Source organism: Ursus maritimus, unplaced genomic scaffold, assembly GCF_017311325.1.
Source record: "Ursus maritimus isolate PB19 unplaced genomic scaffold, ASM1731132v1 scaffold_1, whole genome shotgun sequence".
In the NCBI taxonomy this organism is placed as follows: domain Eukaryota; kingdom Metazoa; phylum Chordata; class Mammalia; order Carnivora; family Ursidae; genus Ursus; species Ursus maritimus.
Window position 1 is genome coordinate 22759579 of NW_024423343.1, and position 27990 is coordinate 22787568.

Below are 27990 nucleotides of genomic sequence, written 5' to 3' on the forward strand. Positions count from 1 at the left end.
ATGTAGTTTATACATAAAGTAGAATGTATGTATGTGTGTATTTATTGCAGAGATTAAACTGGACATCTGTCTGGGTGAGGATTGTACACAAAAATCATTTCATTTTTCTTCTATGTCTGGAATGATATTCAAAATATTAAGTATCAATTTAAAATGACCAAATGTGTAACATTACTTTTATTAAGTATTTTTTAAATAGAAATTATTAACTTTTATAAGAAGGATATATGTTAAGCTCTTTAAAATTTAATTAAAGTGACTCTATATCTGCTTATCATACCACCAGGTGAGGGTTTTGATAAATGTCATTTGTACATATACCTATAATTGTTTTTTTTAATAGAACTTTATTGAGATATAATTCATATATCATAAAAATTCACCAATTTATAGGGTAAATTCAATGGTTTGAAATATGTTTACAGAGTTGTATAATCATCACCACTATTTCACCTGAGAATTTTTTTTTTAAGATTTTATATATTTATTCAAGAGAGAGCAAGCGAGAGAGAGCACAAGCGGCAAGGAGGGACAGAGGCAGAGGGAGAGGCAGGCTCTCTGCTGAGCAGGAAGCCCCACGAGCAGCTCAATCCCAGGACCCCGGGGTCATGACCTAAGCCAGAGACAGGCATTTAACCAACTGAGCCACCCAGGCGCCCTCATCTGAGAATATTTCTATCACACCCCAAAGGAAACCCATATTCATTAGTTACTCCTCATTCTTTCCTCTTCCCAGTCCCTGGTAAGCACTTACCAGAATGTTTTCAATATTCATTCATGTTGCAGCATGTATCAGTACTTTATAGATTTTTATTGCTAAAAAAATATTCCACTGTCTGGGTATAACACATTTTCTTGATCTGTTCATCATTTGATGGACATTTGGATTATTTCCATGAATAATGCAGCTGTGGAAATCAAATAGCATACTCCTAATGGGCCAATGGCTCAAAGAAGAAATTTTATAAGAAAAATTAGAAAATACTTTTCTATGAATGAAAACAAAGACACAACATTCTAAAACTTATGAAATGTTCCCCATAGCATTGCTTAGAAGGTAATTCATAAATATAAATCATACATTATAAAAGAACAAAGATCTCAAATGATATCTAACCTTCCACATTAAGAAACTGAAAAGGAACAAAAGAAATCCAAACACAGCAGAAGGAAAGAATAAATATTAGAGTGGAAATAAGTGAAATAGAGAAAAAATATATAGAAAATAAACAATAAGAGTTGGTTCTTTGAGAAGAGCAACAAAACTGACAAACCTTAGCTAGACTGATCAACAAAAAGAGAGAAGAATCCAAGTATTAAAAATCAAGAATGAAAGAAAGGGCATTACTATCAAATTTACAGAGTTAAAAGGACTATTTGGGAAACTATGGATAACATAGCAATAAATATGGCAACAATGTGGCACAAATTCAATAACCTAGATGAAATGGACAAATTCCTCAAGTTGAATTAGTGAGCAAAACCTTTCCACAAAGAAAAGCTCAGGACCAGCTGGCTTCGCTGACAATTTTGCCAAATCTTTAAAGAATTAATACCAATCCTTCACAAACTCTTCCAAAAAATACAGAGAGAGGGAACACTTCCCAACTTATTCTGTGAGGCCAATATTGCTCTGATTTCCAAACTAGAAAAGACATCACAAGAAAACTATAACCTATATCTCTTATGAATGTAGATGCAAATATCTTCAACAAAATACTAGCAAACCAAATCCAGCAACATGTGAAAAGGGTTATATATCATGAACAAATAGCATTTTTTCAAGGAATGCAAAGTGGTTCAGCAAACAAAAATTAGTCGATAAAAAACACTCTAGGATAAAGACTTCATGACTATTTCAGTAGTTGCAGAAACGTTATTTAATAAAACCCAACACCCTCTCATGATAAACACACTCACAGAACTGAGAATAAAAGGGAATGCCCTAAGCCTGATAAATGCACCCACAAAAGATCCACGGTTAACATCACATTTAATGGTTAAAGACAGAACAACTTCCCCCTAAGATCAGCAATAAGAAAAGGACCTCTGCTCTTGCCATGTCTATTCAACATTGTTCTGGAGGTTTTAGCTGAATAATTAGATAAGAAAAAAAATAAAAGGCATCTACATTGGAAAAGGAAAATTATCATTGCAAATAATATATGAAGATAACACGTATAGAAAACTCAAAGAATTCTACCAAAATCTTAAAGCTATTAAATGAGGTTGCATATTGATACAAGATGAATATACTAAAGTCAACTGTATTTTTAGACCTTAGCATTGAACAACCTGAAAATTAAGAAAGCAATTTTATTTACAATAGCACCAAAATGAATAGATAATTTAGGAATAAATTTAATGATACTAGTGCAAGACCTGCATATTTGTTTTCTTGTTATGTATGCTATAACATATTATCACAAAGTGGCAAAAAATAACACAAAGATATTATTTTCTAATTCTGGAATTCTGAAATAAGTTTCATTGGGCTGAAGTCAAAGTATCAAAAACATGGGTTTCTTCTGGTGTCTTGAGGGGAGAATCCCTTTCTTACATTACATAGCTTCACAAATCTCACCCTTCTGCCTTCCTTTTTCCATTTAAAGGAGACTTGTGATTACATGGGGCCCACCTGGATAATCCAGGATAATTTTCATATCTTAATGTCAAATGATTAGAAATCATAATTTCATCTGCAATTTTAATTTCACCTTGTAATACAACATATTTACAGGTTCTGTACATTGTCTTGCTTCTTTTCATATTTTCTATTTTTGGTCATTGTTGAAAACCTGACATTTAAAGTAATATGGAAAGTCTGGAAATCCGATTTCCTCCTCTCCAGGGTTTGTCGTTGCTGCAGTTTATTGTTGTTATTTGTGTTTCTTAATGTCTTTCCTGAAATAATTCAATAAAGTGTATATTCTTTGTTCTGTGTGGCCACAGAAGTCTGCTTATTTAAATAATGATTGGACAGGTCCCGGTTAAATGCCTTGAAGAAATAAGTCATCCAATCTTTGGCAAGGGGCTCTGTATGCATGTTAGGACACATCCTCAAAACTATGGAAGTTTCCAGAGTGCCTTAGCCTTTGCTTCCCGCTTGCACAAGCCCTCAAGTTCAGCCAGAGGTGAGAGATTAGACTCTCCTCAAGTCTTTTTTAGACTCTCACACACCTCTCCAAATGCATTCGTCGTTTGATATTCCTAGGAATATGGCTGTATTTCAAAGTGCCTATGGACATTTAACTCTTCTGCTTTTCTGTTTAAGAATTTTGGTCAACCTCTTGTTTGACTAACTGTTACTGCTGCCTCCGGCAGCTGCAATATTAAACACATACTGATAATTGTTTGCTATAAATGCCCTGCCAAATAATATATTCATACAGAGTAAGTTCTGACTCAGGTCAAATAAAAACAAACTCTGCATAGAGGTATTTCCAGGGGGCTTCCAGAAAAACAAACAGTAATATTTATCTGAGAATGGGGCTTTGTGATCTCCAAACTTGTTCTGCACCTCCAATTGCTGGGACCACGGTTGGTTTCACAGCTACTGTGATTATGAGGCACTTGATTTTCAAAGGGAGAGAAGAATGGGAATGGGGCAATTTTTCTCCAATAAATGTTACTTGGATGGGTGCAGGCCTTTGGTTAAGTTCTAAAAAAAAAAAAAAAAGTAGAAGAAGAAGAAAAAGAAAACAAAAACGATCGTAGCAATTTTTGCCAGTGTTCTCTCTGCTTTTATAGAGGAGGAAATTTTTGAAGGTTCTTATTCTGCCATTCTAGAAGTGCTTTGCCCTATGACTGGGCCTTTGAGTTAAATTTATTCTCATGGTAATATTATTCAGAGAAGATATGATATTTTAGGGGTTTGATGGCAAATGGAGAATATTAGGCTCGAGGTTCTTTTGATAAAATGATCTCATTAATAATGAGTGGTATGTGAGTATATACATGCAAGTTTGTGAGTCTATCCCTATAATCACATGATACTATTAGGAGTCTGAAAAAAAGCAGCCACATTCCTGGTCTAACATCTTCAATTCTGTTCATTTTAATTAAGTAAATATTTATTGATTCCCTATAATGTTTCAGCTGATATGCTATACTCCTGGGATACAAAGATGGGTATGATATAGACTCTGCACTTAATGAACTTATAGTATTCTTCAGTTTTTTTTTTTTTTTTTTTTGTCTTGCTAAAACAGGCCAATAGACCTGGAGACAATGTTGGTTTCGGAAAAAAACAGATCTAGGCAAAAATCTGCCCACCACTACCAACAATGCTACTGTCACCAAATGCTTATTCTGAGCCCAGGACAACCAAATGTTTTATATAAATTTTCTCGTGCAGCCTTCATGTAAACCTAAGGAAGTAGGTTATCCCCTTTTTCAAATGAGCAACTGGGCTATCAGAGATTAAATAAAATGATATAGCTGTTTTCTGTCATACCCACACCGGAAAACAAGTCTGACTTTAGGGGGTGCTTCTTATGTGGAACCTCATCCTGCCGTTTGCCTGAGGAGAACTGTTGGGCAGTGTCTTCAACTTTTAACTGAACTGTGAGACTATGGGAAATACTTCTTTTCTTTCTTTCTTTCTTTTTTTGTTTCTTTTTTCTTTCCTTTTTTAAGATGTATTTATTTATTTGAGAGAGAGAGAGACGACGCACAAGCGGGCAGAAAGGGCAGAGGGAGAGGTAAAGAATCTCAAGTAGACTCCCCACAAAGCACAGAGCCTGACGCAGGGCTTGATCTCATAACCCTGAGACCATGATCTGAGTCAAAATCAAGAGTTGGATGCTCAACCAACTGAGCCACCTAGGCGCCCTGAAATATTTATTTTCTTAAAATTTTTCGCTATGGTGATCACATATTACTTTTAAAATTAAACAAAAAAATTAAATAAGTTTAAGAAGGAAAGCATAATATATACCCCTTCAAAGAATGCAAAGTAGACCATTATCATTTAACAGGTATATCTCAAAATTATCTTGGTAAAAATCTACTGAGGTTTCCAGATGATCAAAGCATCTACCTCTAAAGCTCAGGAAGAAGCAGGACATTACAATCTTATGGAAATTGTACATCGACTTCTTCATTATGCTTTGAAATCTGAACTCTTGACTCCATGTTTCCAGTAAATAAAAAGGTTATTCATGCTTCTGTGTTTTTTTTTTTAATAACTAAATGATATACTTGTCAAGGAGCTTTCACACTATGGTTTTAGGCACCATATGAATACATAAATAGATAGCTTGTACAGGGTTTTGTAGAGGCCTATTTATTCACAATTCATAAATCAGCTTATAAGGGTAGAAGTTATGTTTAACAGGATGCTGTCAGGTCTATTTCTGCCTCAGGCAACGAACTCAGGGAAAAAATGCAGCACTCTGAAATTGTTTAAACCACTAATCCCAAATACTTTCATTTTATAGAGATATTTAGGAAGATACACACTGTTTCACATAATAAGTTCTGAGCATACAAAAGAAAATGCAACCCCAAGCATCAGAGAACTGGACGATGTATTTACCTCAAAACTACATCACTGTCATTGGTATAGTTCCCTGGTATAGGAAAAGAGTAAATAATCTATTATTAGGGTAGCATAGTGTGTGTGTTTTATTGATCTATCAATATTAACCTGGAGATTGATATGCAACTTTGTGTTTTAGTTGCCCAAAGCTGGCCTAAATAGACCAACAATAATAAAACATGCCTGTGGATATAGGTCAAACACTATACACTTTACATTCCTCAAAAAACAAACTAAAATAAAGAAAAATAACAATTTTAAAAAGCTTTTCTTTTTTGTGTTTCTAGCCAAAGGAAATTGTCATCCTAGAACATAATCTGAAACCTAAAAAACATAGGAAATATGCAGAATTCTTTCTCTCTTCTTTAAAAACAAAATATGGTAAGTTTATTGGTATAGTTTTTAAAAACTTTATGTTTTTTAAGACCTAAGAGTAGATATACATACATCTTTTCACATTAATTATGTTTATTTTTCAATTTATAACCATTTTGATGTTTAACTTGGTAAGAACTTCAGACATGTTGAAATATGGTTTGACAGTGTTTTCTTGGTGAGACCCAGACATCACAGCATACTTTTCCTTTCTTATCCCACTGTATTTAAGGCTACCAGCTTTTTAAAAAGTTTTGAGTTAATCTCTAAGTGCTCAAAATACCTATAGGTATTTTATTGAGCATATATGTATCAGGCAATAGTATTTGTGTTTTTAATATACTATAGCATTTAGCCTTCACCATCAACCTACAAAGTAGGTGTCATCATTATACCCATTTCACAGATGAGAAAACCGACAGGACTAGCAAAGGTGAAGCTGGGATTCTAACCTGGGCAACCTAAAGCTGATTCCATGTGTCAGTGGTTTAGAGTAGGATGTCTATGCTTAGTTTCTACTTTGTGGCATTGGGCATTTCACTCTTTCAACAGTGCAAAGGCAATGCCAATGCACATCCTGTGCATTGCTCCACTCATTCACCATTTTCAATAACTGACGAATCTCTTTCACAGCTAGTTCCTTAGTCTACCCTATAAATGCAAAGGGTGCTTTACCTTACCAATGTATGATTGCCATCTAGTGGTGAATATGAAGTAATAGCCAGTTCTACAGTGATGGTTACCCATGTCATTCCTAAAACTTGTCTTGATACACAAATCCGGCTAAGGAACTTAGATACAAACAAAATCAATTTTACTGTAAACAACTGATAGTAATGATCAGCGTGTGTACAGTATTATTTTGAAACAATACACACTTTGGGAGACTGGCCCTTTGTGACAAAAGTTTTTAAATGTCACCAGTTGTATAGTCTGTATAAAATTGGTTCAATGCTTATAATTAAAAGTTTTCCACATACATTTTCTTTTGTGAGTTACAAATATGTTAGGAAATGCCAGTGTTCAAACTGTTTTAATAAAAAATAATCATCATTAAAGGAAAGAAAAATATGTAGCTAACATTTATTGAGAATAAACACCAACAAGTAACTAAGCTTGCACAGATATGTGAGAGCCTGGACAGGACTTGCTCCTATGCTGATTTTAGGTATTTTAGGTATTTTTGCCTGTTTGGTTTTATGTGCCCACTTTGTCCTATTACCTGTAAGCACCCATTCCTCTTTTGATCTATCTAACTCCATGGCATCCAGATTCTACATTCATCCTCCAGAGCTTCGTAGTTTCCAAGTTATTTCAAAATCCATTCTCCTTGTCAATTCCAACACATGAGGCTTAACATTATTTGCAAACATATGTGCCTTAAATACAGATGCTGGATTTTTATCCAACCATTTTAAAGCAATTTTCAGTATTTATCTACTATTATAATTTATACTATAATGTCCTCAGAGTAGAATCACTTATGTTTTCAACACTTTTCAAATACAACTCTTATTTGGTCATTGTATATTGCTTTTTTTAAACATATGACTGAATTCCATTTCTACTTTCTCTTTAAAAGTTTTGCATCTATAATTGTGAAATGGGCCTATAGTTTGGGGGGAGGGACTACATTTGTTCAGTTTAGATTTATGTTTTTGCTATATTTTTAAACCCAGTAATAAAATTTCCTTCTTTTCCTTGTCTTCAAATAATTCCTTGAACCTAAAAATTAATTGATTTTTTTAAATAAAGTTTTAAAAACTCAGCCAATAGAACTGTTCAACATGGGAGCCCAAGGTAGAACTTCCAGAATTGTTTTCTTTTTTCCATTGTTATTAATCTATTCTGGGTTTCCATTCCATTGATTCAGTGTTGGTAATGTTTATTTTTATAGAAATCTATTATTTTATCAAAAGTTCCAAACATATACATATATATGACATATATATATGTGCGTGTATTTTTTTATCTCTGTGGCTTTAACTCCTCCCAAATCATAAGGTTTATATTTCTGTTTCCTCACTTTTTTTTTATCAGCAGTTTTTTGAGGTATCTACTTATATAGTTTCTTATTTTACTATTTCACTATTTTTTCTCAAAAAACCTTTTAGATTAATACATATTCACTCTTTTTATTCTAATTTAATTTATTTTTTTAATTTTTTTAATTTTTATTATTTTTTTAAATGATTTTTTATTATATTATGTTAGTCACCATACAGTACATCCCCGGTTTCTGCTGTAAGGCTCGATGATTCATTAGTTGTGTATAACACCCAGTGCACCATGCAATACGTGCCCTCCTTACTACCCATCACCGGTCTATCCCATTCCCCCACCCCCCTCCCCTCTGAGGTCCTCAGTTTGTTTCTCATAGTCCGTAGTCTCTCATGTTTCATTCCCCCTTCTGATTACCCCCCCTTTCTTTATTACTTTCTTCCCCTACCGATCATCCTAGTTCTTATGTTCCATAGATGAGAGAAATCATATGATAGTTGTCTTTCTCTGCTTGACGTATTTCACTTAGCATTATCTCCTCCAGTGCTGTCCATGTTGTAGCAAATGTTGAGAACTCGTTCTTTCTGATAGCTGAGTAATATTCCATTGTATATATGGACCACAACTTCTTAATCCAGTCATCTGTTGAAGGGCATCTCGGCTCCTTCCACAATTTAGCTATGTGGACATTGCTGCTATGAACATTGGTGCATATGGCCCTTCTCTTCACTACATCTGTATCTTTGGGGTAAACACCCAGTAGCGCAATGGCTGGATCATAGGGTAGCTCAATTTTTAACTTTTTAAGGGACCTCCACACTGTTTTCCAGAGTGGCTGTACCAACTTGCATTCCACCAACAATGTAGGAGGAGTCCCCTTTCTCCACATCCTCTCCAACAATTGTTGTTTCTTGCCTTCTATTTTTGCCATTCTAACTGGCGTAAGGTGGTATCTCAGTGTGGTTTTGATTTGAATTTCCTTGATGGCTAATGATTTTGAACATTTTTTCATGTGTCTGTTAGCCCTTTGTATGTCTTCATTGGAAAAGTGTCTGTTCATATCTTCTGCCCATTTTTTGATTTGTTTATTTGTTTCTCGTGTATTGAGTTTGAGAAGTTCTTTGTAGATCTTGGATACCAGTCCTTTATCTGTAGTGTCATTTGCAAATATATTCTCCCATTCCGTGGGCTGCCTCTTAGTTTTTCTGACTGTTTCCTTGGATGTGCAGAAACTTTTAATCTTGATGAAGTCCCATAAATTCATTTTATCTTTTGTTTCTCTTGCCTTTGGGGACGTGCCATGAAAAAGGTTGCTTTGGCCGATGTCGTAGAGGTTGCTGCCTATGTTCTCCTCTAGAATTTTGATGGATTCCTGTCTCACATCGAGGTCTTTCATCCATTTGGAGTTTATTTTTGTGTATGGTGTGAGAGAGTGGTCAAGTTTCATTCTTTTGCATGTAGCTGTCCAATTTTCCCAGCACCATTTATTGAAGAGACTGTCTTTTTCCCACCGGATGTTTTTTCCTGCTTTATCAAATATTAGTTGCCCAAAGAGCCGAGGGTTCATTTCTGGGCTCTCTGTTCTGTTCCATAGGTCTATGTGTCTGTTTTTGTGCCAGTACCATGCTGTCTTTGTGATCACAGCTTTGTAGTACAGCTCGAAATCCCGCATTGTGATGCCCCCAGCTTTGTTTTTCCTTTTCAACAGTTCCTTGGAGATTCGGGGCCTTTTCTGTTTCCATACAAATTTAAGGACATTTGTTCCAGTTCTTTGAAAAATGTCCTCGGTATTTTGATCGGGATAGCATTGAAAGTGTAGATTGCTCTGGGTAGCATGGACATTTTAACTATGTTAATTCTTCCGATCCATGAGCATGGAATATCTTTCCATCTTTTTATGTCTTCCTCAATGTCTTTCAAGAGTGATTTATAGTTTCTAGAATAAAGGTCCTTTACGTCTCTGGTTAAGTTAATTCCAAGGTAACGTATGGTTTTTGGTGCTATTGTAAATGGGATGGATTCCCTAATTTCTCTTTCTTCGGTCTCGTTATTCGTGTATAGAAATGCAACTGATCTCTGAGCATTGATTTTGTATCCCGCCACGTTACTGAATTGCTCTATAACTTCTAATAGTTTGGGAGTGGCTTCTTTTGGGTTTTCCATATAGAGTATCATGTCATCTGCGAAGAGAGACATTTTGACTTCTTCTTTGCCGATTTGAATACCTTTGATCCCTTTTTGTCGTCTGATTGCTGTTGCAAGGACTTCTAGTACTATGTTGAATAATAGTGGCGAGAGTGGGTCTAAATTAATTTCTATTCTTCATTTATTCATTCTTTTGCTTTTCTACATTTTGTTGACCAGTTGTAGTTTTTAATTTGAATTTATAATTCACTAATTCTCATTTTTTTGGTGTGTGTTTAATAATAAAGCAGTGAAAGCTATGAATTTTACTCTGACTACAGCTTTGGTTACATCTTATACATTTGGTAAGTATTGTGGTACTGACTGTTCACCAACTAGGTAGTGACAGTTTACAGTTCCTCTGTGACTCAATAGTAATTTACTTTTTAATAATGCAGGTTTTATTTTATTTTAGTTATTTATTTTCTTTTATTATTAAATCTTGTTTACAAATTACAGATTGTGTAATTATATTCTGAAGAACTCATTTGCACTAAATTTTTGGCTTAAGATTTATATGTTTTAAAACAAAACTAATAATAAATGTTTTTGAAGTATCTATATTTTCTCTTCATAAAGTATAAAGTTCAACATATACTATTAAATAGACTTACTAGTTTATTAATTCCTCTAGTTCCATTGTAGCTTTGTTTTACTTGAAAGATTAAAAACTGAAATAATCTTTTGACTCTGATAACTACAGTTTTGTCAGAATCTTCCTGTATTTACCAGATCTTTTGTTTTATATATTTCTACATCATATTACCTGAATCTTCAAGTGAAAAGTCATCTTCTCATTTTATTTTTTTCATCTGTCAATCCTTCTTTGCCTGATATTGATATTTCTATGACTGTTATATTTGTTGTTTATGCATTGAAAAGGTCTACTATGGCAAGGGAAATAGGACAACAAAGACTAATTTGGGTAAGTCAGGGTATACCGCTGTCATATCACATAGGATTAACCCCCAAAAGAAATTTGAGTTATGTCATTGTGGAAAAAGAGACACCGCATTGAATAGTAATCAGGAAGACATCCAGTTAGAAGTTACATAAGTTACAGTTCCTAGTTACAGCTAAGAACAACTATAATTAAAAATTAAATAAAGAAAATATACAAGTTTCTTTTCCTACGTGAAGAGCACAGGGATCACGTATGTTTCAGTATATAGTGTGTCCACTCTGAGCCTCTTCCAAGGGAGTAGAATCAAGTAGAATCAAGTTGATCACACATACGGGCTCTGAGAAAGACTTCAATTGCATTCACTAGCCAAAATCCAACTACATATTGAAGTATCATATTTGAATCAAATTTATTTTGTGTTTAATTTTTAAATTATAGATCAGTATACAGAGAAAGAGAAAAAATATTACCTTCAACAATAAACAACTTTTTACTGACCCAATTACCTTAACTATAATAAAAATCAAATGTCACAAATTTAAATTTCAGAGAGTATAAATTTCAAGTTTAAAACATAAACATTATATATATGTATATATATTATATATATATATTACACATATATTATGTGCATATGGCCTTCAGTGTTGATTTGCATTCTAAAATTTTGAGGTTTTGAATATAAACTCTTTCTTTGATATTTCTACCCCAAATATAAAAGTCTTTTTCTTGTTGTTTCTAACAATCATTTATCACTTTTCATTAATCCTACAAAAAGAACACTTGCTATTCAATATCTCTCACTTAAAAACATTTAAGTAGTAGTTTCTCATTATTTTTACCCTATGCACTAGGGGAAAAAAAAAAAAAAGAGTGTAGCTGCATTTTACTACAATTCTGCCAAAGAAAGTACTGAATGTAAATTCATATTATGAGTGAATAATGATGTATTTCACCTCATTTTAATTTCAATAATTGAGTGGGAAAACAGGAAGATCTATTAAAAGGACCTTGTGCTGGTCAAGCACTAATGAGAAAATCTCTGAGTCGCTGGCTGCCATGGTAACAGGGCATTATGGAAACCTGATTAGCATGGCCAGCAGCTACAAAAGTGATAGACTATACTACTAATTGTGTTGTCTCTGCTAGCAAGATGGGCTTTATGTTCCTAAGGGGTGAGGAGTGGCATGAATCTGTTCATCTGTATACCAGATATGAAATGCACTACATGTTTAAAAATTAAGTTCACACACCTAGTACCAAAAATAAATTACACTTTGAGGAGCTTTTCAAAAATTAAAATAAATCAGCTCACTTTTCTCATTAACTCACAAATTTCTGAACAATTTGGTTTATTTTTATTTCAATCTAATTTCATTTACATTCAAAAGACAAAGATAGTTTTAAAAGAAAGGGAATTTTGTGAAAACATGAAAATAAATCAATAGAGTCCTCCAAAGAACAAAATTTCTCAATGGAATAGTTTAGAAATTGTATCAAGAACTATGAGCTCCAAGAGTACCTAGACCAGAGAGTGTTAGAGCCAGATGCAACAGTGTTTACAAATGTCAAATATAATGATGAACGAGAAAATATAGTCAGGATTGGGGGTAGAAGTTGCCCTCAGGAACAAGTGTGGACAGAGCTTTCTGCCACTAGAAATAAAGTTATCTGTGTGTTTAACAATGTCTTTACTTCTGTGCCCTTAGCCTCTGGGTACCCAAATACAGTGAATTCTGCAATTACAGGGTTTGATGCTTTCACTTTTGCTTTGCTCTCTTTAATATCTTGAATGTCATTAAATTTTTAAAGAAACTGATCGCTACCTTCTGATCCTTTTTGGTAGATAACTTAATTCTAAGAGGAAAATCTGCAAGATTAAGAGAAGCAAAGTAAACACTGGCATGTATTCTTGAATAGAAATCATGTGCCTTGTCAAAGCTTGTGTGTACAAGGAGCATTAATAGTGCTTGTCCTGGGATACTTATTACTTTTGTTAAATGTGTCAGCATATGGACTAATTTTTACATGTTCCAAATATCAAAAGCCGTCAATCTAAAATCAATATAATGAAAGCCAAAAAAGCATTTATGTACATGTCTCAAAATTCAGTGGAGGGTGTGGGGTTCCAGAGAAAAAGTGTCATCAAAGCCAGCAAAGTATAAACTTTCATTTATACAAGATGACTAAGTCCTAGAGATCGATTGTGTATCATAGAGTCGACAATACTGTATTATATACTTAAAAATTTCTAAGAGGGTAGATGCTACATTGAGTATTTTATAATAAATAATAATAATAATGTGGGTGGGTGGAAACTTTTGGGGATGATAGGTATGTTTATGGCATAGATTATGGTGGTGGTTTCAAGGATGTATACTTACTTTCAAACTTACCAAGTTACATGCATTAACTTTGCACAATTTTTTGTATGTCATTCATACTTCAATAAAGTAGTTAAAAAAAAAAAAAGCCAGTAGAGTGATAAAACAGAGTAAAGAAGTGCATTCCTGGAGAGAGTAGGCAGGTTCAGGGAGCTGTGTGTACTGACCTGGGATGGAAGCAGCAGTTGGAAAGCCAGTCGGTGTGGCCGAATCCTGTGAGAAGCACGTTGCCTTTGGGGAGCCCCACCAACTTCCAGAGGCGGTCCTCCCCACAAGTGACTAGGATGTCTTTGCGGGGGTGCAGGATGATGCTACACAAGGGGAGACAAGAAAATACTGTTACGGGGAGATCACAGCAAATGGTTCCATATTATGAATAAATGAAATGACAGCATTTATCCCATTTCAGCGAGGTAGGACTGCTCGCAGAGTGTTGGCTCAGAAGTCAGAAGAGCCAGGTTCTATGTCCTGCCTATAGCTCTTAATGCTTGCAGTTTTCTGATCGCCATCAATCTAACAAACTTCTCTGGATCTCAGATTAGTCATTTGCAAAGTAAGATCATTGGTTTAGGTGAAAATCTTAATCCTGACTTGAAAACAATAATTTTGATTTTTCTTTTACAGAGGAAAATCTATGCCAGTGATAATTGCGTTAGGATATTTGGACCAGTAGCCATGCTTATTATAGAAAATCAAGATTCTTTTCAGACTACAGTGTATCTTAAATCAGGCATTATCCAGGAAAAGATCATGAATCATAACCACATTATCATAGCTCTATAACAAATGCTATAAATGAAACATTAACTCCATGGCCCACTATCTACACAAAGTGAAGAAGCTCAAATTCTAAGCTAATATGCCACTTAAATTGGCTTCAGTCAATGCACAGTACACAAATTACGGTAATGAATTCAGGATGCATAAGGCAATTCCCACTCTATAAAGGCATAGAGGGAAATGAGAAAGAAGTATGTAAAATTAATGATTAACACATTAAGCAGTATTATTTGAACTGGGCTATGATCATTGTGGCTATTTAAATATTGGAGTTAAACCATTCTAAAATCAAGAGTCTACAAGGTTAATGCCTGATATTTTATCTATGGCAATGCTTTAATCTTATTTATATAGAGTTTCATCTATGCTTTACAATGTAATAGGAACAAATGTGCCCAATGTTAAGCACCTATTAAAATACCAGCCTATATATTACCAACAAATTGTTCAATTTCAACAGAGCCATCTCATATCAAAGACATAATGCATTTACTTGCCTATATAGTGAAGTAAAACAAATAATGACTTAAAAAATAAAAATTACACATTCATTTCTCCTGCAGTCCATTCTACGAATGGCCTTGTTCCTTTCTTCTGCAATACAGAATTTAGGAAAACAATTTCCCAAAGACATCATGGTCTCAGTCCACACCTACATCGCTAACTCCAGGGCTTACATGAGAGCAAAACTTTCCTCATTATGGATCCCTTCCAGTAATACCATTAAATCCCAAAATTTGGGGCTGCAAAATTATGTCCTTGCATTAGACCTATACAGTTTTGGAAATCTGCTGGGGTCAGTCATTGTTGGAAATATTCAATTTACAGGCAGGTAATCACTACAAGCAGGACCTTCTTTTTAGTGAAACACTGCTTCATTTTTCTCCAGCATTCTGTTGCTCAAAATAAATACAAAAGGGAAATTAGTCATTTTGCAATTCATCACAATGGTGGTTTGTGACTTTCAGAAGGCCAATCCAGGAAAGGAATTTATTACAGCTCAAATGTGGTAGAAGATACATTTATAGAACTTAATTAGAAGAAAAATATGATGAGAGGTAAAAAATGTCAGATTGAAATGAATTCTATATTCAAACACACATAAGAAGGCAAACCAAATCCTTGAAGCTACTGAGTATGATATATGTTGGCTCTAAGCTTTCCTGGCAGACATGTGCACACTTGACTAGATGATAAATTACCCTCTTTAAGTAAGATAACTAAAATCATTGATGTTTTTACGGACTTCGAAAGATAAGTTTCCAGGATGACTTTTGTGAGGGGAGCTATTTGTAGGAGTTAAGAAAAAAATATAAACACAAACTCATTGGTAGTTAATCAGTTTTGAAAGTGTTCTTCCAGACTCTTTCTGATCCCTTCTACTTTGGGGCCTCCTTCAAACCACTTGTAATGTCTACTTCTACTTTGTATGGTCTAATCCTATCATCATAATCTCAGGTTTCTTTGTTCATAAAAACCTTTTCTAATAATGATTCTTTTTTTCTTTTTAAATATCTCTCATCTATAAATGAGTTTTCTTCTAACCATTCTGGACAAATTTTGATCAAGCACAGATATTCTAGTTTTTAAAGAATATATGTTACTTCATCCATGAAATGGTCTTTTTAAAAATATACATTTATCTCTCTATGAAATGATCTTTTTAAAAATATACATTTATTTATTTATTTATTTTAGAGAGAAAAAGGGAGAGACAGAGAGTACATGAACAGAGGGAGGGGCAGATGGAGAGGGAGAAGGGAAGCAGACTCTCTGCTGAGGATGGAGCCTGACTCAGGGCTAGATCCCAGGACCCTGAGATCATGATCTGAGCCAAAATCAAGAGTCAATCACTTAACCAACTGAGCCACCCAGGAACCCCCATCCTTGAAATGGTCTTTAAGTAAACAGAAACATGCCCAGCATATACAGATGAGAATGTTTTCATTAATAATCAATCAATCAATACTTGTTATTGAATTGGTCACTGAATAAATATATCAGCAAAGACTGGGTCATAGTGATAAAGACCCCTGATCAAGAGTAGCAAATCCCAACTCAGATCACTCTGTGTGATCTTGTTATTTTCTGGAAATTGGGCACTGGCTAGGTTCAGAGTAGTGGGGGATGAATGAAAGATGTTTGAGAAAGAAGTACTTGTGATCTAAAGCAGAAGTTGGACAACATTTTATGTAAAGGGCCAGATAATAAATATTTTAGACTTATGAACCATATGGTCTCTGCTGTAACTACTTGACTCTGCCATTGTGGAATGAAAGCAGCAATAAACAAAACATAATGAATAAGCAAGGTTGTGTTCCAATAAATCTTTATTTACAAAACCAGGTGGTGGGCCAGATTTGGCTTTTGGGCCCTAGTTTGCCTACTTCTGATGTAAAGCATTTGCATGGCATGAAATGGCCTAGTGTTTAAGAGTGTAGGCTCAGGAGTAAGATGTGAGTTTGAACTCTTGCTCCAGTGTTTACTTGCTAGGCATCTTCAGATAAGTCACTTCAGTAGCCTTTTCCTCAGCTTCCTCATGTGAAAAATGAGAAGAATATAGTATTGACCTCATATAAGTAAGTAAATACAAGTACAGGACTTAGAATGGTGGTAGGCAAGTAACGAACACTCAGTGAACACTATCACAGCACAGAGTCCCTGAGGCCAGAATACCTAGATTTGAATATTGGCCTACAAATTCCTCAGTAGCTAATTACATTGTATAGTGTACAGTCTCAGTTTCCATATTTGTAAAAAGGAGGGACTCATAAACCTCATTCACAGAGGTGTTGTGAGGATAAAATAAGTTGATATATGTAAAGTGGTTGAAACAATACCTGAACATGGTTGGCTTTTCATTAAAGTTAGCTATTATTATTCAACACTATTGTACTTCATTGTAACCCAGCCCTTCATGTAGTTAACTTCTATAAACCATACATGCTTCTTTTAAAGAACATGGGTAGTAAATTTAGTACTTAAAATTGTAGATACTTAAGAGAGAAATGATGTTTCCATATGGCTTTGACAGACACTGGCTACTGCTGGGCTTTATATGATGTTAAATCATCTGGTGAAAATGCAGCCCCCACACATAATACTTTCACTAGTAAACATAATAAAGTTTTGTGGTTATTTCATGATATGACTTTTAGAAATGCATTGAGGAAAATAGTAGACAGTATGTATACACTGTCTATCTCTGTCTTCATGTATACAACTGGCACAAAGTAGTTGTGGGCCATGTGGGAAAGCCTCTGCTAGGCCCTGGGCAACCTCAGATAAGAACACAGTTCCTCTCCCCAAGCTCTGTCCACAATAAGTGTCCCTGTCGTAATCATAAAATGACTTTGCTTCTCAAAGATGTCTTCCTGAAGTTCTAATTAATAAGAATAATGAGCTCTTACTTAATATCTTCCTGGCACCTGCCCTAAGTGCCACAAAGTCATTTTACTTTAAATTTTGAATATAAGCTTTCTGCTTCCCTTTAACTTACTATTAATTATAATTACAAGATTCGAAGACAAAGGCCCTGTCACCTCATTCCCAAGTTAATAAGCTTGTGACTAGGGTGGAAATAGTACAAGAAAACATCTTAGGGCTTTAAAAAAAGAAAAATGTGGATGAATGCCAGTCCTGCTTCTTCATCAAGTCACGTTCTGATGAAGTATCCATAAAATGTTTTGTTAAACAATATCCCAGGCAAGTTATATAAACTATTATGTTCTATGGCAGATTTTTCTTTTATAATAGGACACATTCCTTATAATAGGCCGCATGATATATACTTCAAAAGCTCGCCTCTCTAATTGAAATTGTTCTTTCCGGTAGTGGCATTACACAAGAATATTTTGGAAGGAATATGTGTAGGTGTATGGCGAACACTATTAATTATCAGTAGAGTCGGTGACATAAGCACCACTGTTAGACTTTTCAAAGAGAATATTAATCCAAAAAAAGATTGTCACAAGAAAGACTAATTAGATACCCCTGTCTTCACTTTAGGTTATTCAGCATTGTAAATGTTTCCTTCACTTCAGTTCACAGGCTCTAATTATTTCCAACACAGAAGATGCCCAGTAGTTTGAAAAGGAATCAATATCAAAATGTGTGCCCCATAAACTTTGGGTGACCGCTTATCTACTTATCCTTAAGGACAGCACACACTCACACATGTTTTTATCCAGCTTACCAGGACAAGTATATATAAAAGACTTGTCTCATTGTTACTCAGCTAATAATTGCATCTTATAATTGGATATGCTTCAGGATTTACAAAGCACTCTAATGTGCAACTTTTTTTCATTATTTCAACAAATATGTATCAAGAGCCTATGATGCAGTGTGCAAAACAGACAGGGGCATCACCCACATCACTTCACTCATTTACATGTGAATGGAGGGAAACAAACAGTAACAATAAAATAACTGAACAAAATAATTCAGCTATAAGAAAAACATAACAAAGTGATATGGCAATGATTTGTGGGGAGAATGTCATTTTTGATGAGGTGGTTAGGGGAGTCCTCACTGAAGATGTGACATCAGGATGACGAGAAGGAAGAGGCATCTATAGGATGATTTAGGGGCAGGTGGTTTCAGGTACAGGTGACTGCATGTGCAAAAGCACTATGGCTGAAAGGAGCTGATGTATTCAATGGATAGAAGGAAGGTCAGAGCGACCACAGAGAGCAGGCAAGGACTGTGTTGAGGATGGATGAGGAACAGTAGAAAGACAGGACCAGATCATGTAGGGCCCTACAGGCTGAGAAAAGAAAACTAAAATTTATCCTAAGATCACTGAATGGTTTTAAGTAGAAGAGTGGTATGTGGTTAATAAGTATTTAATAGCTCTCTCTAGCTGCTGTGTGGAAAATGAGAAAGGACAGAGCAAGAGAAGAAACCAGGACATTTAGCTAGAAGTATAACAGCAGTAACCTAATAATAATGGCTTTAGATCCATTTAACAGATAGCTCCTCATTATTATGACAGATATCACTTTAGTATATTAACAGTTTCATCATTATCTTTAGGAAGAATCAACTCATAATTATTCTCACCAATAAAGAATATTAAATAATTAAGTGTACTTTAAAAATGCCAAAGTAGATGGAATAAAAGTCATAAAATAAGTATGTGCACAAAACAAAATAATTAGAAATCTGTCAAAATAAGATATCAAGTCACATTTACTTTCAGAAGTCAGCTAAGAAAATGTGAACATATTAATACTTCCCTGTCACTTTAAGTTTAAAAACTGTGATAGCATAGAGTTTATTCAAAGCTAAGTCAGATTTATATTGTCAAGTTCTGGAAAGTAGCATCTTCCTTTCATTTTTACTAAATAGATGGGGAATTTTCATAGTTTATAGATTTATTAACAATGCCCTGGAAGGTAGCCAGAAAAGCTAAATTCTTTTTATTTTTCTTGTTCAATGTTCTTTCAACTTCATACGTACAGTAAATATGGAGTACGGTGGCATACCAAATAGCCTTCCCTTTGTCCTGCTACCTGGCGGGTCATGCTAATCCAACCATCAACAGGTAAGAGGCAGGGAGGACTGGATGTGTGTTCCGGGTCATCAGTGGTAAAAGGCCTTCACCGTGACTTAGATTACTCAATAGATATTTGAAAGGCCATATACCAAAAGAACAAATTCACACACACGTTATGTAACATCACGCATATAAGCAGTTCATAGACTAAACCTGAATTCTTTTTAATGAGATGTAAATTGTCTGGCTTTTCTCACCCCACATGAAGAAGCAGTTCCATACAACTTTTCCAAAAATCTTTCTTTTCTTTGAATTACATGGCACAAACATATACTTTTAAACTAAAGTATTAGTTTAATTTCAAATATAATCAGTTTTCTAGGAAAAGTTTTCAGGTTAAAGTCCAATCTTAGCTAATCTTAATTAAATTAATTCAGCTACTTATAAATAAGCATAATACTATTTTTGTTATACTCATATCTATAAACTAATATAAATGCTCCATTTAGATTTGTATATTTGTGTTTTAATATGAAAAAAAATCTTGAAATACACATGCAAAGGTAAGATTTTCCACTAACACTCAACTCAAAGGTCATTTATGAAAAGTCAACATACATGCAAAAATGCAGGCTAATAATCTTTAAAAATGTCCTATGACATCATCTGCACATCTGGATGTCCGTGTTTCACAGGGTATAGAATGTTCCCACTCTGGTGAGTGCATAAGCAATACCATTTCCCAAATATCTTTCAAAAAGAAAATTCTTAAGGCCTGGGGACCAGGGGCCTTGAACAAAAGTCATTTAAATGTATTATGTCTCTGCTTCTTCACATCAAAAATGTGATGTCATTTATTCTGTCTCCTTCACTTTATTCTTGCTTTACTTACCAAATAATAAAAAAAAAACTTAGAAAAGAATACTTTTTAATCTGAATAACACCATTCCATTTTCTCCAGAAGTTGCTGAACTTTAGAATATATGAAAGACTGTTTCAAAATACAGACTCAACTAAATTAAATTTATAAACTCCATAGACAAAGGAATCTAGGCCCTGCTATTCAGGTAAATGGAATGAGGGAGATCATCAAAACAGGTTAACTGTTTCCAGATTTATGAAAATACCTCCTGGAACCTTCCTGTTACTTTAGCAGCTGAATATTTTATGCTACATAGTTTTATACACACTGTGCTTCCTGTTATGAAATCGCTGTAGTTCTTTATGGTTTAACAGGTTTGAAAGTTACATTACATTTATGTTCTTAAGAAACCCATTTCAATAATAAAGTTTATTTGGTTATTTCATGTTTCAGCAATTTACAAGAACTCTGTGTAGCTATGAATATAAAAATTTTCCATTTCACATCTTAGTATATTAGTGACACAGAGTAGATGCTTTTTTAAGCTAAAGTCAAACATCCCCATGGTAAGAGCTCTATCATAAAATCTCTTTTCCAGGAGGATATTTAAAAACATAATGTAGATATATAATCAAGGAATAATTGGAAGTATTACAACTTAAGACAAGGAATTAAGGTAAATTTACATGTACAGAATTCTGTTCTGAATTATTGGCCAACTTTGTTAGAAACCACCAAGCCAATGTGAAGATTATGATATTTAATTATTGACACCTTTTTTGGTACCTATTAAATAAATTAGAAAGCCAAAATTAATTATTTATGATTGTTTCATTATTGAAGAATACTCAGTAAAACTCCGCACTTTTTTACAAATATATTTTGGAATTTAAGGAACGTACTGAAATTATCATTGGTTATAGAGATCATTCTGACTTCTAATTTCTAGATTATAACATGTGCTAAGACTGATTCAGTTTAAATCACCCTGCCTCCTTTTTGTCAGAGACCATGTGGCAGGAGTGATGGGGACATCTTATCTCTGAGTTTGGCACTCACTGTGTGTAGTTGAGGATATTAGAAGGGAAGCTGAGGAGCTGTAGTGAGTGAGCCCTTGTACAGTTCCCAGTGAATGGGGGAGGATGAAGGAAAAAGAGTAAAACTCAGTTATACAAACATCTTAATAAAGCTATTTAGAAAGCAGAAACAAGTTAAGTTCAGGGTTGGCAACCAGATGTATACAGCCAGAACTGATGAATACAATGAAAACTGTAAGTTCACAGGGTGTAATTAGGTGGCCGATTGGGCCGAAGTGAGATCTGATAAACACATAAGATGGTGGCACTTAAACCCTAAAGAGGGACTGAGGTAGACAGAAATAGGTCCAAACAATGACAGATTAAGAAAAACAAGGAACAGACAGGAAATGAGTCCTGATAATTTGCCATGCAGTAGGATGCTGTTTTATCTTTTATTCCCATGAATATCTCTGCATCATAAATGCTGCTGACATCTTCCTTTCCATGTGAAAGAAACAAAAATGAAGAGGTATGTATTGGCTACTTGTTCTATATCCAATACCCAGTTTGGGTCAGAAAAGGGGACAGGGAGGGCAATCCCCAGCAGCAAACTGCTACAATCTCAGGTAAGCCCAATATTGCAATCAGAGCAGGAGCAACTGCACAGATACTCAATTCCATGATTTATTATCTACTTTGACTTCTACCAATTCAGTGGGAGAAATAAAAGGTTTGTACCATTCTCAGTTATCCGAAGCACACAGTTTAACCAACTCTTTTATAAATAACTCAAATTACTTTCTTTATGCAACATTCAATGTCTGCAGCAGAGACTCTCTCAATATTATTCAAAGCTTCCCTATGCAATGTGGCTCTGCCTTCAGCTACTTTTCGCATTATGTGTGCGTGTATGCATGTGTATTGGCGTGTGTGTGTGTGTGTGTATAATTTGCTTATGTCTTAATGTTTTGTTTTTTATATTGTCCTTAGCAAGGAAAAGAAATTCACTATAAGAGCAACCAGGAGAGGTGGTAAGTGTTTGCAGCAGTGCTTATCAGACGAGATCGGGCGCGTTCAGGGTGGTATGGCCGTAGACTGCAGTGCTTCTCAAACCCTTAATCCTGCTTATTCAAGCTTCCCCTGTGTCTTGTTGTCCTCTCTTTACCTCACTCATGTAGGTATAAGAATGCATAAGAGTCTAAGGTTCTGTGTGCTTCTGCACTGTGCTTTATCTCTTCTCAATATAAGGTTTCAGTGACCTGTAGAATTTCATTTGATTTGATAACTTTACTTATTTTATTGTAATTATATTTGATATCTTTTCATCTTCTTATACAACAGATCAGCTGCTTCCACGCCCCTCCGCCCACACTTTTATCAATATTGTTAAAGCATTAAAGCAAAATTCAAACTGGAGGGGAGACAAGAATGATGTGGGCAGATAATCATGGGAAATACTTTATTTTGGGTAAACTTAGGCACTGACAATTCTGAACACAAAGTTGCAAATATATTAATGAAAATCACTTTTATTCTAGAACATTTTGCCAAAAGTAAATTATTTTGTTATAGCATGTTAGAAGTTTGACCGAAATAGAAGGAATTTCATATGTCATGATAATTTTCTTTTTTGGTTAAGACAATCACAGCAATAGTTTAAGCAAAGGAGCTCTATATAGCAGTTACTCCAAAGATTCTGTGGTCTGTGTAACTGGACTTAGCATTTGAAAGATATCTAAGCCTCGGTTTCCCCTTTAGTAAAGTAAGAATAATAAGTGTCTTCAGTTCATATAGGGGATTAGAGTAAATAATTCACAAAGAGTTCTTAGTGTAATTCCTGGTGTTCAATAAAATTAACTACTCCAATTATTTTAAATAGCTTTGAGAGCTCTTTCTCACGTAGTAGATATTTAGTGAGTTATTGTGGAAAACAGAATTGTCTCCCCAATATGTCCATGTCTGGAGGGGGAGGTCATTCAAAAGACATGAGCGTTGGTTGACTTGTGAGCTGGACTCAGGCAATCACAGCCTCCTTATCCTCTCTCCAGTCCTTGGAATGTGGGTTCTGTTTTCCTTTCCCATTCCCAGAGCTGCTCCAAGAACATGCCCTTGAGACAGTGATGTGATGTTGAGAACACCTGCATGGTATACATGACTGAACCAGGTAAGTCCTCTATATAAACTTTTAAAATCAGGCAGGTGGGCTCGGGAATCCACTGGTATTGTTGCCACTCAAGACAAGCATTGTATGTAAGTTCCCTTGCTTATTAAAACACCTACCACCCTGGAGTGGGCTGCCTCTTTCTTCAATATCTGCCTGTTCTCTAAGTATGGAGATTGATTTCAGATTACACCCAGAAAGCTTCAGAGGAGCTTATGAACCAACAATGTCCAAATCCCTAGAATCTGGGAATATGCTTACAGTAGGAAAAGTATCCGGGAGGGTGGGTCTAATATAATTACAGAAGCCATTAAATACAGAAAAAAAATGAGACAGAAGCGTTAAGTTAGAGAGATTCAAAACATGACATTTGACCCACCTTACTTGCTTTGAACTTGCAGGAAGGGGAAAATGAGTCACGGAATCCGGACAACCTCTAGAAGATGAGAACTGTTCTCAACCTGGCAGCCAGCAAGGAAAAAGGAACTTCAGTTCTACAAGTACCTAGAACTGAATTTTGTCCACCATCTGAATGAGCCTGGAAGCAGATTCTGAACAAGAACACAGTCCTGCTGGTGTTTGATTTTAGCCTAATGAGATACTAGGCAGAGGACCCAGTGAGCCTGCCTAGACTTCTGATCTATACAACCTTGAGATCAGAAATGTATACTGATTGAAGTCACTAAATTCTGTGGTAATGTATGATAGCAACAATAGAAAACTAACAGTCTTACAGTGAGTAAAAAAGGAAATTAAATTTAATTCAAAACAGTATTGGTCTATTTCATGGAATATGAAATTATAGTTTCTAATATTTTAAATTTAATATAAAGGGGTCTCACTGATTTAGATCAGTTGTTCCAACAAAAACAAATCCATTAATATTTTATAATTATATTATTTTGTGTAAAATTAATCAAAATTCTAGTTGGAACACAGTTTTTTGCCAGGACTGATTTTCTTGAGATTTTTATCAGTCTTGAATCACACAAGAACATTGTAATTAAGTCAGAAAAACTATAGGCAAAGAAAGGTATGTAAAATAAGTTACTTTAATTTCCTCCCCAATGAAATGTTAAAGTCCATCTTGTTCTAAGAGAAGTTTCTTACGCCCTTCTGGCAGTTAGTTTTAATGGGACTATATACAGAAACATAATACATTATTTTATACTGTACCACATTATATATATGTTTGTATGTAATAAACTTTTCTTCTCACAGCTTCAACTGTTTTTATCAGATTGGAAAAATATTTGATTGCCAATAGTAAGTTCTCTTTTCCAAAAAAATAGATGTGATTTTTAGTAACTTTCAACCTTTTGAAAAATCACAATTTTTTTTTATATTTGTGATAGTTAATATATTTTAACTTGTGAAAAATAATTAAGACATATTAATTTATCTCACTAGAATCTGACTAATGACTATGTTTTGTAAAGCATAGCTTCCCCCCCCCAAATAAACTTTGCTTATTCTATGATAAAAATATATGGCTCTAAATAAAAAATATATATATAGCTAGGAATTACTCTTAAAACTTTTTTCTTTTCCTTTTGTTTAGCAATATCAATAGAAGTAAAAATATCTATAAGAATAAACTGGGTCTTTTCATATAGTTGCAACTTTACAGTAATAGTTTCACTTTATCTCTGTAAAGAAGATGTGATATATATATATATATATATATATATACACATACGATGGAATATTAGCCATCAGAAAATGAAATCTTTCCATTTACAATGACGTGGATGGAACTAGAGGGTATTATGTTAAGCGAAATAAGTCAATCAGAGAAAGACAATTATCATATGATTTCACTCATATGTGAAATTTAAGAAACAAAAGAGAAGCATAGGTGAAGGGAGGGAAAAATAAAGCAATATGAAATCAGAGAGGGAGATAAATTACAAGAGACTTTTAATCATAGGGAACAAACTGAGGGTTGCTGGATGGGAGGGCAGTGGGGGGGTAGGGTAACTGAATGATGGACATTAAGGAGGGCACAGATGTAATGAGCACTGGATGTTATTTAGACGGATGAATCACTGAACTCTACCTCTGAAACTAATAATACACTATATATTAATTGAATTTAAATAATAAATAAATTTTAAAAGTTTCATTCAAATTTTACATTTTACATTCTTCTGAAACGTGTTCACCTCTGTGTAACATAGACAAACATCAGCTCTTGAGACCATTGCTGTTTTCTCTACCATTCATTCCTGTGTTCAATCCCTTGGCAATGTAACTTTGTAGTATTGCTCCCAACTGTGAATCTGGGCCTGACACTGCAGCTCACACTAACCAATGATATATTAGTAAATGTGGCACACCAAGAGGCTTGAAGAGTGTTTGCATGAATAGGCTTGCTCTCTCTTTTTCTTTCTTATCATCATCATGAGAAGGACCATCCAGCCTGATGGGGGATCAGAGATGCATGGAGCAGAACAAAGATGTCCTAATTTTTATCCCATACCAGATCAGCTGCTCCACACATGTGAGTACAGTCAAGACCAGAAGAACCAACAACTAGATACGAACAGTATAATTGCCTAGATGACTACCTCAGGTGCCTGAGCATTAAATACTTACTGCTGTATATCACTGAAGGCTGATGGCTTTCCCTCCACCCAAATTAAGATGAAAAAAAGTACCGATATTGATGCATTATTTTACACCTTATACTGTTTGAGACATTCTTTTTATGAAATCAGGAAAAAAAGGCTTCTTTTTACATTTTTCCTATTTACTGCTATTGAAATAAAAATATTTCTTGCATAAATAACTTCAAGTTTATCATTAAATTTTGTTTTCTTTATGACTAAGAATAAAATAAAATATTAACAACTTAAACACTTTTTCCCCCACTTATTATCGTATGTATTCGTTTTCTGTGGCAGTTTGAATAAGAGAAAGTGTTCAAGCTATTGTATAAATCATAGCATTTAGAGTCATGGTCATTGGACTTTAAAGCCAAGAGGACGTCCCATTTGGATATATACCATGTTATACATGCATTGTGAAAAACACTGAATTCCAGCATCATTCTTCGCTGCCACTTAGTAAATATTTGGGAACCTTGTCCTGTATTTTCAATTTATCTGTGTTGCCATGTATGCAAAATTATTTTATTATTATCCTATGACAACCTTTAATTTGGAAATAAAATCAATTTTAAGAACAGTGACATAACATGCAGATGAATAAAATTGTTTTTAAAAATATTTCCTATTTATTGCATTGCTTCCCCTTTGCTGGTAAAATAGCAAAAATTTGATCATAGCCTTGAATATTTAAAACTAATTTTAAAAAATAATCTATCCTTCTTAGAGCCTACAACTTACCCATAATCTATTAGCATTTATTGACTACATAGTATGAGTTCAAGATTTCACTAATCAACAGAACAAGGAGAATATAAGATACCCTTCCTGTGTTACTGGATTTGTAATCTGAAGCATTCAGTTTAGTTTTCTGGAAACTGGTAAATACTGTGAATATTGTATAAAATGATTTTCAAATTTCATGTGAATTAATTTTTTGACCTAATAATCTTATATACCTGTTAGAAATTCCAAAACATTTTGCTGTAACTCCCTAAAGTCTTGTTAGAAATCAGAGATAACTGAAATCACCATTTTCATTCCTTTCGATCAGTTATAATCTCTCTTCATCAATTACCACCAATTCCTTGTAATTTTTGTTCTTCTTTGACTTCATCTTTTCCATCTGATTTTTGAATCTTAATGAGGCTGAGACAAAACTCTTGCATTGGATAGTCTTCCCACCTAACTTTTCCCATCCATTATTTCAGGTTTCATTTGGTCATGCTCCTGAGTTGTTGGAAATGTCAAGAGAAGTAGAAAATCTTTATGCAAAATGAGTGTTCCTTGTTCTAATCCTCTGTTCTCTGACAGTCTGCAGATATGAGGACAGCAATTAGAAAGCAACTAAATCCTTGACCTTTAGGTTTTAGCTTTCTTATTCCTAATGTTGCTGCTACCCAAACCTGCTGCTCTGAACTATGAAAAATCTACAACTTCTACAAATGGCTCTAAATAATTAAGATTATTATAATTATCAAATAATAATTATTACTACAATAATAAAATAGAAGGAAGCCTGTCACCACGACTTGTGTTTTTAATGAGGAATTTCCTTGAAGGCTTATACTCCTGGCCTCTCTCCACACCATCATTCACTCCTGAGATGCAGGAAAAACTTAATCTGTATGGCCACATGGCAACTTTGGAATAAAGAGGTAGCTTTACA

General features: G+C 34.5%; 1 protein-coding gene across 1 annotated transcript in view; it reads right to left on the reverse strand.

The window, feature by feature from the left end:
• The window catches only part of SPAG16 (sperm associated antigen 16), a 943910-nt gene that overhangs the window by 502168 nt on the left and 413752 nt on the right, over nt 1-27990 (reverse strand). Inside the window, exon 11 of the mRNA XM_040641105.1 lies at nt 13558-13701. Within this exon, the coding sequence (XP_040497039.1) occupies nt 13558-13701 (144 nt within the window). The remainder of the gene's footprint in view (nt 1-13557; nt 13702-27990) is intronic.